Source organism: Prionailurus viverrinus, chromosome B4 (assembly GCF_022837055.1).
Source record: "Prionailurus viverrinus isolate Anna chromosome B4, UM_Priviv_1.0, whole genome shotgun sequence".
NCBI lineage: Eukaryota > Metazoa > Chordata > Mammalia > Carnivora > Felidae > Prionailurus > Prionailurus viverrinus.
Genome location: NC_062567.1, coordinates 70,304,826 through 70,323,932, shown reverse-complemented (window position 1 = coordinate 70,323,932; position 19,107 = coordinate 70,304,826). Strand labels below are relative to the sequence as shown.

The 19,107-nt window shown below is 34.4% G+C and overlaps 1 protein-coding gene across 4 annotated transcripts in view; it reads left to right on the top strand.

Annotated features, from left to right (window-relative positions):
- Window positions 1-19,107, top strand: part of SCAF11 (SR-related CTD associated factor 11) — a 71,825-nt gene that overhangs the window by 18,404 nt on the left and 34,314 nt on the right. For 3 of the 4 annotated variants that reach the window (XM_047868008.1, XM_047868006.1, XM_047868007.1), the window contains 3 exons: window positions 1,427-1,480; window positions 9,272-9,353; window positions 12,622-12,779. In XM_047868008.1, the coding sequence (XP_047723964.1) occupies window positions 9,293-9,353; window positions 12,622-12,779 (219 nt within the window). In that variant the 5' untranslated portion in view covers window positions 1,427-1,480; window positions 9,272-9,292. The remainder of the gene's footprint in view (window positions 1-1,426; window positions 1,481-9,271; window positions 9,354-12,621; window positions 12,780-19,107) is intronic. The other variant, XM_047868009.1, reaches the window with a different exon arrangement.

Below are 19,107 nucleotides of genomic sequence, written 5' to 3'. Positions count from 1 at the left end.
ATGAACCCACTAAAACTAAAATTGATTCAAAGTCTTGCATTTCATACCCATTTCAGTTTTACTGTTGATAGTTATAAAGTTCGGGTGAAATTGAAGCTATTGGTAGAAATGAAAATTTTGTTGCTGTTTTTGTAAATTTAGATATCATAATTTGTTGGTTCTTTTTTGTACTTTCTGGTCAAAAATTTTATTTTTAACTGAAAAAAACGTGATGTTGAAAAAATATATAACTGTTGTGATCACGAATAAAGAGAAATTGGTGTATTAAAGGAATGAACATTTTGTTTATTAAAGACCTGTTATTTTTTAAAATTTATGATGTTCAGTTAGATAATTCATATACTCGGATAATTGCATTGAAATGTATTGTTTTATAAAATTTGAAGAAAAAGATACTTCTATCAGCATGTATGTCCCAACCATTAATCTGAAAAACTTTTTTGGAGGATAAGCCTTCATGGTGTGGGTTCAGGCACAGTGGTGTCTTTTATGTTTTCCTGATGGTCATTTCCGTATAGGAAGTCTAACATCGTGAGAACTTCAACTTACCTGTGTATCCTTTCTTTGTTTTGAAAATTAAAATTCTGTCATGTTAAAATTGGTAATTCCAGTTCTGAGTCCTTTAAGGATGGAAATGCCACAGTGGTACAGAATGGTCAGGGGGTTAGAAAAATATACTTTTAAATCTTTTGGTCTCAGTTGGGAAGCCTTTTTTACAAATGCACATATGTTGCAAGGATTTGGTGTTCATTATGTGCTCCTGTTAAATCTTGTGCTTACCCCCATTACAGCACCTGGGTACTGCATTGTAACTGTTGGTTTCTGTTTTTGTTTTTGTCAGGTGTGTCAGTATGGAAGACCTAATGGTACCTAGAAAATAGGGGCACTGACTATTTATTGAATGAAAAAATAAGTTAAAGACAAGCTGTAGGAAAGTGGGGAGTCTGGTGTAGGCCTATTTGAAAAAAGAGGGGAAAAAAGTGATTACTGGTTAAGTGTACTTAATATCTGGAGTTGAGGAAGTAATTTAAATTCTAGTAGTTGTTAAATTTCTGTATGTTTTTCTAAATTGTCTTCATAGGTGATATGACCAGTCTATTAGTTGGGGTCGATTTTTTCTAATTCTCCATTACATTGTTTTCAATTGATTTTTTCCTGTATGCTGAAATGTGACTTCTTGTGCTTCTCTCACAAAACAAAATGTTATTATTATTTTTGCCTCCATTACCTATTTGTATCTTCATATGTGAAGGCATAGGCTTAACTGTGTCATGCATTCTAAATAAATTATCACATTCAGGGCCCTCTGGAATAAATCCTTCTTTATATTTTGTTGTTCTCTTTTATTCTAAACCCAAGATAAATATGGGAACAGCTGGGTGAAAGTGAAGTAAAATAGGACTGATTTTCATAATTCCCTCCGCAGAATCATTTGATGGAAAACTGATTGCATAACTGCTTGACCTGAAGAATTTTAAAGGTAAGAGAGCTTGTGAATATTTGTATATATATATAAAAATATACTTGTATTTTTATATACATGGTTTGCTGGAGTTGCCATATTAAAACTGCTTAGTAGTGTTTTATCTCCTGTAATTATATAAAATAGGAAATATGATACAAAAATCCTAGGATTATTTTTTTGGAGTCCTAAACTTTGTCTTGCTTCAACCTTTTTACTTCTAGATAAATAGGAATTTTGATAAATACTGTCAGTATAGAATACAGAACGTATTTATCCTTGTATAAGATTTGTTTGAAAAGCAATTTGACAATTTAAATTTTGTGAACTTTTTACTCTTCACATTCGTTCTATATGTGGATATTTGAAATACAGAAGTTTTTTTAACAATGAAAATCTGTTCTTAGAGCATATAGGTTTACCAATCTTATATCTTATGGTATACCTAAGATTTTTGGGGTAGGGTGGTGTTCATGTTCTTGTGTTTGTGCCTCTGTGCTATTTGTTGAGTTCTTTTTTGCTAGTCTTGCTGCTTGGCACTTTAAAAGGATTATGTGATTATGTAATTTAGTCCTCATAATGACTGGTTACTACTGTTATCTCCATTTGATAGATGAGGAAACAGGCTTAAAGATGTTAAGGTCACTCAGCTAGTAAGTGGCAGACTAGTTGAAATTTGAACCTAGACAGGTTTCTTTGTAAAACCTGTACTTGAAGAGACATTCCTGTCTCTATACTGAACAGTACTGGTGTTAAACCTCCAGCAACCAACATGTAGGTTAGGGATATTTTAAACAAAAACTTGTCAGAATAGCCCATTAGAAGCAAAGAAGTGTACTTTACAAAGTCTAATAAAATTATACAGTAGAAATCGGGTAGAAAAAATAAAACTTTGGGAGCATTTTGTAAGGGACTTAAAAATCAACAGTGACAGTGCAGGACTGAGTTGATTATGTAGCAGAGAGACTGGAAAGGAAATAATTATTAAGCTGAAGGAGTTCATTGCCTTAACCCTACTCTGAAGTGAATTAGTTGGAGGCACTAGAGCAAATATCTGTGATAGTTTAAGCCAGAATGATAAAATTAATGTAGATAAATCAACAAAATCACAGAGCCTTCAGGGGAGTTTTAAAAGGAACTCAAGGACAACATTGCAGAACCATTGACTCAGATGTGTAATAAGTAACTGTTGTGCCAGAGTATGGGTTGAATATGAATGTAGATAGATAGATGCCTATGCTTAAGAAAGCTTGAAGAGTTCTCTGCAATGAGGGACTGAGCCACATCTGTAAACTTTCTATGGGAAGGGCCAAAACGTAGTTACCTTAGGCTTTGCAGAGTATATGGTTTCTGTCGTAACTATTCATCTTTGCCATTGTAGTGCAAAAGCAGCCTTGGTCAATAGATAAAGGAATGAGCATGGCTGTGCTTTAACAAAACTTTATTTACAGAAATACTCAACCAGTTTTTTGACCACTGGTCTACCATAATGGATACTGTCCCTCCCTAGACATCAATAAAAAATAGCCTTCCTATGGTTTCTTCAGCTGAAAATAACATTATCAAAGGGAAGATCAAATTTTTGAGTAGATGATTGGAAAGCACTTAATGCCTTTATTTAAGACTGGAAATGGGATGGAAGATCCTGCATTTAATAGTAATGGTTCACATTTAAATGCTTATTACTGCTAGACAATGTCATGAGCACAAGTTTGCCTGACACCAGTGCCCAAGTCATTAATCACTGTAATATATCACTCAGAGTACCTTACTAAATACCCGCTCTTTTTTAATTGAATTTTTTGGACAGAGGATTGAATTTGGGGACTGGTTTATCTTGGATAGAAGATTGGAAATAAAGGAGAAAGAAAAATAGAGTATCTGAGAGAGGTTCTGGGAGTCACTGGATTCTCTGAATACCTTAGCCATGTGAATCAGCGTAGTATTTATATTTAGCATTTTCATGAAGATGTCCTTGGCATAAGTATACCCAACACAGGGCAGCTCTTACTTTTTCCCAGTATCCCTTTCATTCAGACCTGGCTCCCATTTATCATATCCGTGCCCTTCATAATGGCAGGATTGGGTTTGGAAGTGGGGTGGGAAATAGAGTTAAACTGCCTCATAGCCTTTCATATGCCTTCTTTATTTGTACCCAAAGGATCTGATTGTACTTTTTTTTAATAAAACTTTTTTTAATGTTTATTTATTGTTGAGAGAGAGCGTGAGTGGGGGAGGGGCAGAGAGAGAGGGAGATAGAATCTGAAGCAGGCTGCATGCTTTGAACTCTCAGCACAGAGTCTGACCTGGGGCTTGAACTCAGGAACTGCAAGATCATGACCTGAGCCAAAATCGGACGCTTAACCAACTGAGCCACCTAGGCATCCCGCCTTTTTTTTTTTTTCCTTTTTTTTTAATTTTTAGAGAGCGTGCAAATGCGAAAGGGGCAAGGGAGAGAGAGAATCTCCCGATGTGGGTTTTGATCCCATGACCCTGGGATCTAGAGTTGGATGCTCAACTGACTGAGCCACCCCCTGCCCCTGATTGTACTCTTTTGACAGAATATTAGTAGACTGGATCAATTTAGTTGTTACTCAGAAATGTTATTTTGTATTTTTTCAGTCTTGTGTTGGCCTTTGTCTTTCGCTTCTGTCTAGGGAAAACAAAGAAATGGGCCATTGACATTTTTATTACTCTTCCCTATTTTTCTGTTCTTACTAGCACTAATAATAATGATGATAATAATAATAGCCATTTATTGCATGGCAGTGGAGCTGGGATTTGAATCTAGGTCTAAGTCTTAACTAGGATGTTGATCTCTTTAGATACCATGGACTTCCTTGAAGGACAGTAGGGAGGAAGCAAGAAGAGCGAGGTTTGAAGTTGAACTGGAGAGGGAAGAAATTCTGTTTTGTAGTAGATGGAAGGAAACAGGTTTTGGAAGAGAAAGAGGAGGAGGAGAAGGGAAGGATAGGAATTTTAAAAGGAGCTAGCCATGGCTAAAATGCTTGGTTTCTATTACCAGGGACCTCTGGTCCCTTACCTGATTCCTTGAAACTGAGGTGCTTCAGTGACTACTACAATAGAAAATACACTGTTAGCATCTCACCTGTAACTTGAAACCATTTTCTATTATAGAGGATGGTAGTTATATCCTAGGGCTGTGCTGTACAGCACAGTAGCCAGTAACCACATTGGATTACTTAAATTTAAATTAATTAAAACCTAAATAAAATGAAAAATTTAATTCCTCAGCTGTACTAGACTCATTTCAAGTGCTTGACTGAACAATTCCCCATTGGGCAGTCCTGTTCTAGAGAACTGAACTCTCTTCTGCACTGCTGTTAAGTTGAATGCACTGTAATGGCTGGCCTGGGATTCTCACTTCCATGTATTCCAAGGTTTGTGTGGGAGAATGAGTTTTGAGTTCCTGAAAACTTATTTCTATCAGTGCTTTTTTTTTTAATTCCATGTCTAAAAGTTGATGGCTTTTATGATAAATTTTTTAAATTAAGTCATTCTTCCTAAACTTTTTATGAACATATTTGGAGTAGTATTTCAAATACATACAGAAGCAATATATAATGAAATAAAAAGGGTAACCTGGAAGATATAATTAAGATCATTATGTTAGGGGGACACCGGGGTGGCTCAGTAGGTTGGGTGTCCGACTTCGGCTCAGGTCATGATCTCACGGCTCTCGTGGGTTTGAGCCTGGTTGAGCTGTGCACTGACAGCTCAGAGCCTGGAGCCTGCTTCAGATTCTGTCTCCCTGTCTCTATGCCCCTCCTCCACTCACATTCTGTCTCTTTCTCCTTCAAAAATAAATAAACATTAAATTTTTTTTAAAAAGATTATGTTACGGATCTTGGAAAGGTGGAACCTGGAAGAGACATTAAAGATTGAAATTTGTAAATTAAAGTCCTCTGAAAAGTAAACAGAATTAACTTAAAGCCAAGAATGAACAACCATTCTTTGAAATTTATTTGAGGTAAACCAAAATTAAAAGAAAATTTGGTTTAATTTATAGATAATTAATTTACCAGACTTAGCCAAATTCATAAGTAGTCTAGGTAGAATGTGACATGATTAAGAGTCATAAATAGTTAATATCATGAAATTGAGTTATATCTAACTTTTTGGGTAACTATAAGGAGGGATAGTCTTGCCGACCTACAGCTTATCTCTTAGGTTTTTTTACTGACCACAGATTTTACTGGCTTAGGACCATGAGTCTGTATTGTATTCCTATGCTCGCTTTACTGGAAATTTAAAGCAAAATAGGTATTAAAAACCATGGATTCTTAGATTAAAAACTGGAATCTAGGCAGATAGAACAAATAAACATGAACAAGTTAAAAGTTTATAAGTTGTTGAACTAAAACTTGTTGACTTTTATCTAGTGAAATTCTAAAACCCTTATCATTTTGAATGAATAAACTGGTAATGTGGCATAATTATTTTAAGTTATGACAGTAGTTATTTCATAATGTATTCAAGAAGAAGCACATAACTTGTAAGAATTTGGAACAGAGTTTTTAAAGCAGATTTCTGACTTGAGGAAGGGCAGTCTGTAACTGATAAACTGTTGCTTATGTACTTCTTTGCATGAGTTAAAATAGAGAAGACAGTATTTACTGTAAAATTTTAATTATAATTTATATGTTAATATAAAAATACAAGCTTAATATTATTAAGGATGGAAATGTGAAAACAGCATAGATTAGACTATCCAATAGGACATAAATTATTTAGCTACATAAAGGAATGGTATATTGCATCTTTTGAGAACTGACTAGAATTTTAAAATATTGTTTTAATTTTCAGATTGACATTTTATCACATTTAATTAACTCTCAACTTAAATATTTTTTATTCTTAGATATTTAGGATGCCAGGGGAGAGATGGTATGGTATGAATTTCCTCAAATAAAAATTATACTCAAATATAGATCATACCAAGAGCTCAGTATGCCTGTAAAATCAGTTAAGTTGGGACTTTGTCTAGAACAATGTTTCTCAGGCTTTAACATAGATAATGAATCAGGTGTAAATCTTGATAAAATGCAGATTCTTATTCACTAGGTCTGGAGTGGTGCCTGAGGTATCCTGCTTTTGTAACAAGTTGTCAAGTGTTAATGAATTGATGAAGTGATTCTGAATGAATATCAAGTAGAGTAACCTATGACTATCTGAATATTTTTAAAGTAATCTTCTGTCAATTCCACTGTTGTGGTTGCTCAGGTCAGAATACTTTAGAATTATCCTGTAGTCTTACTCTCTAACACATACTCGCATTCAGTCTGTCTAAAATTCTGATGGCTGTATTTTGAAAATAGCTGGAATTTGATCACTTTTCATCACCATTGCTACTATTCTGATATAGGCCACTGTCCCTCCCTAGATGACTAGTCTCCTTGCTTTTTCCTTGGCCATCACCTCTGCTTAAAACCTGCTACTGGCCCATGTCACTCAAAGAAGCCAATGTGTTTACCTCAGCCTTTAAGGTGTTGCATGATCTTATTACCTCTCTGTCCTTATCTGCTACTTTCCCCCTTTTTCATTCTGTTCTAACTACACTTGTCTCCTTGTTTTTCCTTGAACATATCAGACCTGTCCCCCTCCCCCTGCCTTTAGACTTTCATATTTGCTGTTCTTTTCTGCCTAGAATGCAGGTCCTGTGGGTATTCACATAATTTTCTTTCTTGCTTCTTTCAGATTGCCAGTTAAAATGTCACATTATCAGAAAAGTTTTCCCTAAATACTTTGTATGAAATAACAGCTTCTCCACTCTCTCACTTATTAACCACACTAAGTGTATATTTATTTTATAACTGTATTATTTTATTTTCCTCAGCATCTCAGTATACTAGATATTTTAGTTTGTTTATTGTTTCTCTCCTACTTGAATGTAAAGGCAGGAATTTCTGTCTGTCTTGTTCAGTGCTATACTTAGACACTGACTAGAGTATACCTATGGCACTCAGTAAATCTTTGAATTAAAAAAAAAAAAAAAAGCCCACAAGAAAGTCTTTGGACGTCTTTCTACCTCCCTTCAGAATAGCCCATTCCATTTGAAGGTAACTGCTGACCTTCTCCTTAAGCTTTCTGTTCTTCCAGGCTGACCATTCTACTACTTTACGTTTTTTGTGTATGACATAGTTTCCAAGGCTCTTAACCAGTTTAGTCCTCTTTCCTGGACATTCATCATTTTGTTGTTTCTAAACAACAGCATCAGAACTAAAACAAACGTTACAAATGTACGCTGAGGGGGAAGTTTTCTCTTGTTTTTGACTTTCTGCCTTTATTAAGGCAGACTGTTATTAAATTAACTTAAAATTTTTTTTAATGTTTATTTATTTTTGAGAGAGAATGCAAGTGGGTTAGGGGCAGAGAGAGAGGGAGACACAGAATCCGAAGCAGGCTCCCAGACTCCAAGCTGTCAGCACAGAACCCAACGAGGGGCTTGAACTCATGAGCAGTGAGATCATGACCTGAGCCGAGGTCAGACGCTCAACCGACTGAGCCACCCAGTGCCCCTAAATTAACTTTTTAAAGTAATTCTAATCCTCACCGATTCTGGCTTTTTCATTCTACTAAAACCTCTAAATCATTCTTCTATGTTCTTATCTTCTGCTTTATAGTTGGTTTTTGAACCAAAGTATGGGTCTTTGCTTTTCTGCTTATTTAGCCTAGAAGAGAATTTTCCTGGGCAATACATACGTAATACAAAAATTACTTCATATAAATATGGGAGAATCATAACTGGTGAGATTGGGGATTTCTTGTGCCTAGATATTCCAAAATGTATTTGAACAGCTCATTGTAATAATCATGTGTCTTGCATCAATTCAAGAAAAAATTCTGAGTTGACTTAAAAAATAATTTAACCTCATAAACTTGTTCCCCTTGACTAACAAATTAATTTCCTTCCCCATGTTTCTCATTTTGCCTCTTGTAATCACCATTTTCTTAGTCTCTAGGCCAGCATAATCTTTGACTCCTTCCCTGTATTTATTTAGTCACCATATCTCAGATTCTTCAGTTTGCTAATTCTTTGCTTTTCCATTCACTTCACAGCCAGTTACTCTAGCTATGCAAATCTCTCTGGTTCTAATCTCTCCCTGCTCTAATCCATTTCTGTGCTTTGCTGGCAGATCATTCTTATAAAATATTTATTTATTTACATCACTTTTATCATTTTCAGTCTTCTTCAGAGGAATCTATTAAGACTGGATCTAAACTTTTCAGTCATTGGAGATCATCTGTCCCTACTTGATTTACATTGTTCTGCTTATCGCTTTACTTACCCATTACTGTAGTCTTTCAGATGAACTTCTTGGCATATATTGCTCCTTAGTACACATACAATCTCTCTCTCATACTTTTATGCACTTACTCTTCTTGTTCTTGTCAGATTGGCCTAGTTAAATGCTATTTTATTCCTTTATACTATGTTGTACCTTAAATGCCTTAAGCTCCTCAACACACATAACCTATTACCTTCAGGGAAAACTCCAGTTCAAATCGATCTCTTTTCCCTAAGCTCCAATTATATTTATGCCTGTACCACAAAATTTATCATTTAGTCTTTGTTGCTTAATACTTGTATAAGGTTTTTGCTTGAAAGACTGTGCTTGATGGCAAAGAATATAAAAGAGTACTGGATTATCCATAAAATTTACTGTCTTGGCTTGTACTGTATTCTTTTATGTGTAAAGTAATTTCTTACAGTTCTGGGTTTTTGTTTCTGTTTTTCATTGATATTGGGAGAAGGCAAACATAAAAATTCTCTAATTCATCCTATAGGATACCCTTTTTCAAGGAGAAATGAAGAAGAAAACTGTATATACCCTAAATGTGGGAGATCAGGAGTATGAAGACATGGAAGGTAACCTTTTATTTTTTATAAAGCTTGTGTGTGGAAAGTAAAACTTAGTGTTCTAGCCTGTTCATTTGTATGCATTTCAAAATATACAAGGAGTTTTTTGTTTTCACTTATTTTTATCGTTCTTAAATTCTGAAATAATCTTCCTGAATAAGAAGTGCACACATTTTTTACTCCTCTTCCCATGTCTTATTTTTGATTGGCCAAGGTTTTTGGTTTGTTTCAGCTCTTTCTTTTTCCTCTTAAATTTTTATTCCCTACTGGTCTTACAATATACCTTTTTTGGTTTTTGATGTTGAAATCTTTGTTGGTTTTTAAAATAGCATTGATCTTTTCCTCTGCTTCTAAAATTAATATTTGAATATTAACTGTTAATAGGAGAAGAATTAGAACACTTTAACTCTGATCTTTCTACTCTTGATTTATAGGTTATAGTCATCCATTATTGATTTTTTCAAGCACCACAAATTAGTTGATATTTTAATATAGATAGTGTTTGGGGGAATTTCTTCTTCCACGTCTTTTTTTCTTCCTGAGAAAGACTTTTAAGTTCTTTTAGTGAAAGTATGTTGGTGGTAAACTTTAAACTTTTTGTATTTATTTTATTTTCTTCAAAACTGTTCAAAGATAGATATATAATTCTGGATTGATTTGTTTCTCTTAGCACTTTGAAGATATTATTTAACCATTTTCTGGTTTTCTTTTCTTGCTATCAAGAAATCTCTTTTCAGGCAGGCAGCTTCTCCTCTGCTGTCCTGTCTGCTGCTCCCTTGGGGTGTATTCAGTAAACTTCTATCTCCTTTGTTCTGCCCTCAGCTGAATCCTTTCACTGCCTTTGCCACTGGCTTCTACCCAGTCATTGCCCCAAATTTGAGGGCTCCCATCTGATTGGACAGACACCTTGTTTAGACACCACAGGAACCCTAAAGACGTGAGGAAAGAAGCTGGCAGCACACAATTCCTTTTAAAGCTGGCTAGATCCTGTATTTCCCTATAAAACCCCCCAGTCTCTTCCTCAGGGCAGCCTTGAAGGTTTTTTTGAAGTCTTAGACTGCTTCCTTTGCCTGCCAAAGTAATAAACTATTTTTTCCTTCTTGATAAAAAAAAGAAAAGAGAAATCTCTTTTCAGCCTAATTGTCAGTCCCTTATAGATGATCTGTCCATTCCCCCATTTGACTTTTTAAAGTTTATTTATTTTGAGACTGAGCATGCACATGTGCCCAGGGGAGGGGCAAGAAAGCTGGAGAGAATCCCAAGCAGGCGCACTTGGGGCTCAGTCTCATGAACTGTGAGGTTATGACCTGAACTGAAATCAAGAGTTGGATGCACCTGTGGACCCCACATTTTACTTCTTAGATCTTTTTTTTTTTAATTTTATTATTTATTTTTTTTAAATTTACATCCAAATTAGTTAGCATGTAGTGAACAATGATTTCAAGAGTAGATTCCTTAGTGCACCTTACCAATTTAGCCCATCTTCCCTCCCACAACCCTTTTCTTCTTAGATCTTTTTATCTTTGATGTTGTACTGATTTGCTGCATTTTTTCTGGCATGGGTTATTTTTATTTTTCTTGTAGCATACCTATATGTCCTTTATCTGTTAGATCTTTTTTGTTTACTTTCTCCTTTCTCAGCCATTACTGCTTTAACTATGCATATTGGGCTTCAATTAGTGTGTTAGACTTTGTTCTGACCTCATTTCACACTCTCCTTTCTCCTTTTATGTCTCTTACTTTTCTGAAATTTCTTCCAGTTCACAAATATTCTTTCCTTCTGGGTCTAACATGGTGTTTAATTATTCTGTGTGGTATTTGAAAATTCTTATATTTGAAGCCAATGGGTATCTAAGTACATTTATAGTTAATAAGTATAATATATAAAATATTAATATAAAAATAAATCTAAGTAAATTCTTATTTCTGCTGATTCTTACTCAGGGCAACTCATTTTGTTAGGTTTGGTATTGTTTGATTATGAACTCACATTTGATAAATTTTATCTCTAGAATTCTGAGGGCCTAATAAGGAATGTTTTTCTTCAGAGGATTTGTATTTGCTTTTCTCTGAAGCCATGTTTTACTTTAGTCCCGTTGGGGATCTTAACTTAATATTAAAGTTTCTTGGGGCGCCTGGGTGGCTCGTCGGTCTAGCGTCCGGCTTTGGCTCAGGTCACGATCTCACGGTTTGTGAGTTCGAGCCCCGCATAGGGCTCTGTGCTGACAGCTTAGAGCCTGGAGCCTGCTTCGGATTCTGTGTCTCCCTCTCTCTCTCTGCCCCTCCCCCACTCATGCTCTGTCTCTCTCTGTCTTAGAAATAAATAAGCATTAAAAAAAAAAATTAAAAAAAAAAAAAAAAAAAAAGAAAGTTTCTTAGGATCAGTTCCCCTATCTGGGTTGGTTGTAAGGGTTAGTCTGTAGATATGAACACTAATATGGACACTTGCTCCCAGGATAATCCCCATTTTTCCATTTGCTTTGTGTACATTGTTTGCATTTCAGCTGACCGTTTCTTTATTTTTGTTTCATTTTATGTTGAACCTTGGAGTTTCCTTTAGTTTTGAGCCAACAATGGATACTCTTGTAGGTTTAATTGCTGGTGGGCATTTAGATTAGTACAAACTGTAAGGGATGTAATTTGACAGTATCTATTCAAATTACAAATGTACATACATGTTGATGTAGCAATTTATTTTTTAGAAATTTATCTTGTAGATATGCTGTTTTAAAAATGTGAAATGACAGTTTTTCATCACAGCATTGTTTGTAATAGCCAAAGGTGGAAAACAAAGAGAATGTCCATCAATAATAGGTTAAAACAGAAAAATGCAGACTAATGTATATAGTGGTCTAGTATTTGTATGAAGAAGGAGCTTTAAAAGGGCATGTTTTAAGAGTTGCTTGTCTATGCATTAAAAAAAAAAAGGTCTTTGGAAGAACACGGAAGAATTTAATAGTTGTTACTTGTTGCATTCAGTGGGACTAGACGGATGGAGTAGATTTGAATGGGAGATTTGTCACTGTAACATTTTTTTACTTTAAAGTTTTTGAACCATGTTACTATTACTTATTTTAAAATTAATGAAAAATTCTTTTTACTCCCCTATTAAAACATAAATAAGTAAATGTTGAAGGTATTATGCTCAAGGAGTATGTTTATCTAATTACTTTGTAGTAGGAGGGCCCCTTAGAATATCTAGTTCTGGTTACTGCCACAAACATATGTCATTTGGTCTGGAGAACTTGAAAGCATATGTGACTGCTTTACTTTATAGGTGAAGAAAACAAAGATAATACTGCTACCACTGGTCTGTTGTACAGTGAAGCTGACAGATGTCCTATATGTCTTAATTGCCTATTAGAGAAAGAAGTTGGTTTTCCAGAAAGCTGTAATCATGTCTTTTGCATGACCTGTATTCTTAAATGGGCAGAGGTGAGTATGGCAGTAAATTAAATATTACTGTATTTTAGTTCCCTAACATGGTATCATTCCACCTAGAGTTGGTAATGCCTTTTATAAATTATTTCACAGTAACGTATTTTCCCCTTACTGTGGACAAATTTCCTTGTATTATTCAAATTCTGTTAGTATATTTTCTTCATTTTTTTTAACACATATTTTTTGTTCTTTATAATTAGATTTTAAGTGCATATCTTTAAAAAAATCTTATGGGAATAATAGATTAAATTTTTTTTCTTTGGTAGAAATGCAGTAATTCATACATGGTGTACTTGACCCAACTCTTGGGATAATACTGCTTATTACTAATATTACTTTCTACCTGTTTTATGCTTTATATTTTTCAGAGAATTTTGTTGTTGTTTATTTAATTTAGTTAGAGAAAGGGTGGAGGGAAGAGAGGGAGAGAGAATCCCAAGCAGGCTCTGTGCTCTTAGTGCAACGCCTGATGCAGCTCTCGAACTCACGAATTGTGAGATCATGACCTGAACTGAAACCAAGAGTTGGACGCTTAACCAACTGAGTTATCTAGGTACCCCTTTGAGAGAATTTTTAAATAGATTATTTGATTTCTTCTTATATCAGCTTTGTGGAATAAGAGCAGATGAAGTAGTGTCCTTAGATTTCACAGATGAGGAACTTGAATTTTGTGTTCCTAGAACTTGACCAAGATTTCATAGCTTAAAGAGGTAGAGGTGAATTTAGAACTGTATTTTCTGATACCATTTTTAATATATTGTGAACTAATTTCAGAGTCTGAGTTAGAGACATTACTGAGATTCTTCATAGATAGATAGTAAGTGATTAAGAAACAATACATTTTAGGCTTACAGTGTATTATGTTGACTTAGTTCAGGCCAAGTAGATTATGGTACTGGTACCTTGAAGATGCATTATAAACCCCATTGTTATGAATTGTGAAGTAAAAATTATTGTCATAGGAATCATGCTATATTTTTGAGTTAGTAGTTTTTCAGTGTGTAAAAATGAGATGAGATGAATCTCAAAAATATTTTTAGCAGTAGTTGCATTCAAATTGTTTGATGTCTCTATAAGCACATTGGAATTAATTGCTTATTACATAGTTGAGGTTTTCAGAGTTCTGTGTTTTACTTACATTTTCATTAATAGTGTAGAAAGGAGAAGGTAACTGTATACTGACTCTGTGACCTAGTTCTGGAAGGAGGAAAAAAGATTTGTTATACCAGTTGAATTCATAGTATACTTGGAAACAGCTCTAATTAGGTTAAAGCCTAAACTGTTCTTGGCAAGAAGGGACTAAGGGGAGGTACAAATGTATTTTGGGAAAAATATATTGAGTTTAATTTAATTATTTAATATAATTATAAATCTCCATGTATTTGTAAGGGGCATTGACTAATGAAATAGGAATGCATATTTTTCTCTGCCACCAAATTAAAGATTTAATGTACCTTGGTTTGCTTTGTGATTAAATATTTTAAAACTAGACATTTTGCTTCCAGTAAAGAAGCAACATTATGAGATGGGTAGAAGGTTTCAATTCAGTGCTTTTATAAGATTGTATTTAGTGATCACATAATTGTAAGGTTCAGCAGCATAGTCTGAGTATGTGCTTTTCTCTGTGAAATTAGAATGTATCAAATAGACCTGATTCTTTATCCTTATACTCTACATGCATCTTTAACACAGTCATGGTGTTTATCATGGTGTAAACGCTCCAGTTTTCTTTAGGGTATATATCTAGAAGTGGAACTACTAGTAGGTTGTGGACTGTACATATGTTCAACTCCACTAGACAGTCCTAAACTTATCTATGTTTTTAACTCTTGTTGAATGTTTTTAAGTTGAAAATACTTGATAACATGTAGTGTTGCAATCAACACTTTTCTTACATGTAATATTTTCTTTCTTTTGTGTTACTGCTTTGGATAGAAACATTTTGCTGAAGCCAAATTGCATTTTATTTATTTATTTATTTATTTATTTATTTATTTATTTATTTATTTATAGTTTGTTTATTTGTGAGAGACAAAGTGTGAGTGGGGGAGGGGCAGAGAGAGAGGGAGACACAGAATCCAAAGCAGGCTCCAGGCTCTGAGCTGTCTGCACAGAGCCTGACACAGGGCCACCCAGGCGCCTGGAAATTGCTTTTATTTTACTTTTTTAAATGTTTATTATTTTGAGAGAAAGAGCATGTGCATGGCGGAGGGGCAGAGAGAGAGGGAGAGAGAATCCAAAGCAGGCTCCAGGCTCAGCATGGAGCCCAATGTGGGGCTCTAAACCAGCACCATGAGATCATGACCTGAGCTGAAATCAAGAGTTGGTTGCTTAACCGACTGAGCCACTCAGGTGCCCCAAAGCCAATTTGCTTTTAGAAGAAAGTAGGGGGAGGAGTGCCTGGGTGGTTCAGTCAGGTAGGCATATCCGACTCTTGGTTTCAGCTCAGGTCATAATCTTGAGGTTCCTGGGTTGAAGCCCTGAGTCAGGCTCTGTGTTGACAGCGAGGAGCCTGCTTGAATTCTCTGTCTCTCTCTCTCTCTGCCCCTAGCCTGTTCAAATGCTCTCTCTCTCAAAATAAATAAACTTAAAAAAAAAAAGTAGGGAGAGGCGGCAGGGTAGTTGTGGTATTGTTTAAACAAAAGTGATTTACCTTGGAAGCAGAGAATAACCAGAGAATGTTCTGAATTATTTCATTGTCCCTAATTGGGATAGCAGCCATCATTAAATTGAGCAGTAACAAGAGCACAATCCAATAAATTACTCATTATAAATAATAAATGAATATTGGTTAACAAAATCACTTAGGCTTTGAATTAAATTTTCTGTTTGAATCTTTTACTGGTATGATAAAAATTGGATGTGTTTTAAAGTATATATGTACTTTGACAAATAGAATCAGTTCTCAGATTCACTGGTGTTTTGTTTTGTTTTTTTCATGGCCATTATTTGTTAAGCTCTCGCCTCTCGTTTTCCTTAGCTGCCTTCTGTTTTTAAGGAGATGCATGCAGTTTACTTTGGACTTCATGATTAGGATATGTATATCTGTATTCAGATTCTTGTAACCAGCCAGGCCCTATACAAAGGCTTTTAAAATACTCTTTCATTAAATTACCATGTCAGTGTTTATTTGATATTCAAGGCAAGGATTCTGAACTCTAATTTTTTGCTAAATACTTCAAGGGATAGCCAGAAATGAAAATAATTTAAAAAATTGATCCGTTGTTTAAAATTTTACCAATGTTCCTTTTTAGTAAAAAGGTAGAAATCAAAGTGAGTTTTATAGTTAAAAATCTACATAATAAGAGAACGGTGCAAAATGTATTGAGAATCATCTTCCTAGCTTATGTGTCTTTTAGAAATTGAGCTGAGCTAGCTGAAATTTGTACTTCAGGTTCATTGAGATATGATTCAGAATGGATATCAAGAACCAAAAAGAGGGACTCATTTATTTACTTTCACCTTAATATTTTAGGCATTGAAGAAATTCTCCTCTGTAATTAACTGAAGGTAGTGTAGTGTATTTCTTTCAGACACCCTCCTGAAATTTTTCATGCTCCTAAAATACCTATATCCAAAGTCAAATGTAGCTTTAATCTTTTCATGCTCTAAAATTTTGGCTCTGTGGTTATTTAATACAAAAGCCACGTAAGGACTTTAAAGTGATCAAGTAGCTGAGCTTAGTCTGTAGGTATTTTACATAGTTCACCTTACTCAGGGCAGAAAGATTGAGGATAATGGAACCTGTGGTGGCCTTCATGGCCCATAACGTAGTTTCCTGCCCTTGGGGACACTAGAATAAGTTGAAATTAAGCATGCCCACTATGACCATGTTAATTTCAAGGAATTCTATTGGTTTGTAAAATAATAATGATAATGATGTGGAAATAGAATATTGAACTAAACAGTAATTGACACTTGAGGGAAGTTGAAATTTTTATTAGTTTAAAGCATTAGTATTAGAGCTGAGAAATCTGAAACTAAACAAGACCTTTGAAGTGATAAAATATGTATAGAGCAATACATTAAAGTTAAGCAGCCACTCAAAAAGTTATTTTATCTAAATTATCTACCTATATTTTACTTATTATATATGTATATCTTACCTGTGTTATACCAATACAGTCTAAGCATATTGACAGTTTTTACTTTGCATAAGTTTAACCTTGATCCTCTGAGTTTGCACATTTTAAAGTAGATAATTAGAAAGGTGAAGGCTGGAGAAGAAGTCTACACACGACTGTAGTAGTGACAGCTGATCATAACTGTGATTTTCTATAGACAGTAAGATACCTTTTCCACACACACACTGGTTGAGAAAATAGGATTTATTATTTGGTGGATTGCCGAGAAGTTAAAATTTTTGGCCCTAAAACAGTTAAAGTTTAAGGCCTTGTAAGCATTTCATGTTTGAAGTATTTAAGAGTTATTATTATCCTGTTCAAAGGGACACACAATATATGTGATTAGGATGTTCTGATTACCCACTGGGTTTTTTTTTTTAATCTGTAAAGTAATATAAAGTATTTCCCTTATCTTGTAAATATTTTTTTAATGTGATTAACTTTCCTGCTATAAGCAAATTATCCTTGTTCAACTTATTTATCCCAGTCCTGCATTTCATATCAAATGCTGACAGCTTCAGTTTGAGAAAGTAAGGTTAATGAAACTAAAATTGGACAACTGGCAAAGGTATGTTTTCTTTTGTGAGGCTAGAAATGAAGAGAGTCTTACTGTGATGAGTACAGTTCTTGAAGAAGCCAGACGACAGTATTCAGTGCAGTCGGGTGAGGAATATATTTTTGAATTAATAATACATACCAAAAAATCAGAATATGAACAGTTAGTTGCCTTATATCCTGACTACTGATGTGTTTTATATACAGATGTTCTTTTATGCAGTGAGGAGAAATTTACACATTGTGGTAATTAGAATACTTTTAAATAATATAATCAGCAAAGCTTTAATTGTCTGGATTTCTTCAGTTTCTCCTGGAATTTTAATTTTTCTCTATTCCTAAACCTATGTTATGTAGTTCTCGGTGAACAAGAATTTAAACATCTGTGGAAGAATACTGTTAGTCCTTATCTTTTAAAATTTGTAAAGCATTGTCAAATACATTATTTCATTCAATTCTTACAACTCGTGCAATTGGTGATTCAGGACTGTCTACCTTCATACTTAAAGTGGATAAGAGAGGTTGCTAGTTCTGAGCCCTCCAGAACTTGGATTTGTGACTAATTATTCCAAATCCCCTATGGTTTTCACCTTGTGGATTAATCCTTTGGTAAAAACCTTTGATACAGCAAAGACTATTTTTTACATTTGAACACATTTTTTAATGTGAACACTCGTTATCTAAAGTGAACACTCATTATCTAAAGCATAAATGTAATACATTTTCATTTAATACTGTTTTTACCAGTTGGGTAAATTAATGTGTATTTTTGTATAGCCTAACTTTAAATGTTAGAATTTGAAAATGATTTATACGGGTAGTTTATGGAATTTTCTGTTTTATTTTTCTAGAAAAAGAAAGTATTAACTATTACATGTAAAAAGAAGAATTAAAAGTTATTCTTACCCAACTGTTGTGTCTTGTGAAGGGGTTCCTTTTGAGTAGTTAGATCAAATGCTTTCTTGGTGTTAATTTTGTCACCGACAGTCATTTGTCCTTTAGGAATACATTCCTGAGAGTTGTTAAAGAAAACCTACAGTTTTACTAATTATGGATTGACAAGGATGTATTGAAAGAAGTGGTTAATTGTGATAGGGAACATGTAGTCTCACTACAGGTGAGCACTTTCTTTGGAGGTCCAGGCTAGGTATATTGGCACCATCAACAAGAAAAATAAGTTCTTGTAAACAGATTTAAAATAAGCCTCTAATGTTATGCATTCCTAAATCATCTTTATTTGCTTTTGAACTGTAGTTTTATATAACATGCTCTATTTGTTAGAAGGAAAGATAGATTTTCTAGAGATTCCCATGAACAGACAAACCTACTTAATAAGCATAGGTACTGAGATTTAGTCTTTAAGCACTTACCTTTAACACTTGCTTCTCTCTCTCTAGGAGGGGCTATCTGTAGGCAGCCTTTGTGATTGAGGATAGAGCAGCAACAGGAAGCAAGAAATATTAGAAATCAAGAATCCTGAATTCCAAATAAGGAAGGTTTCCTGTTCTTACATTTAAATATGGGTTTGTCTGAGCTGGGAATTTACAACGCTTCAGAATACTAGGGTATGTTTTACTGAAATCATTAGGAAGATTTTTTTTCCTAGCAAAATTGCCTACTTAACTGATACAGCCTTAGTACAG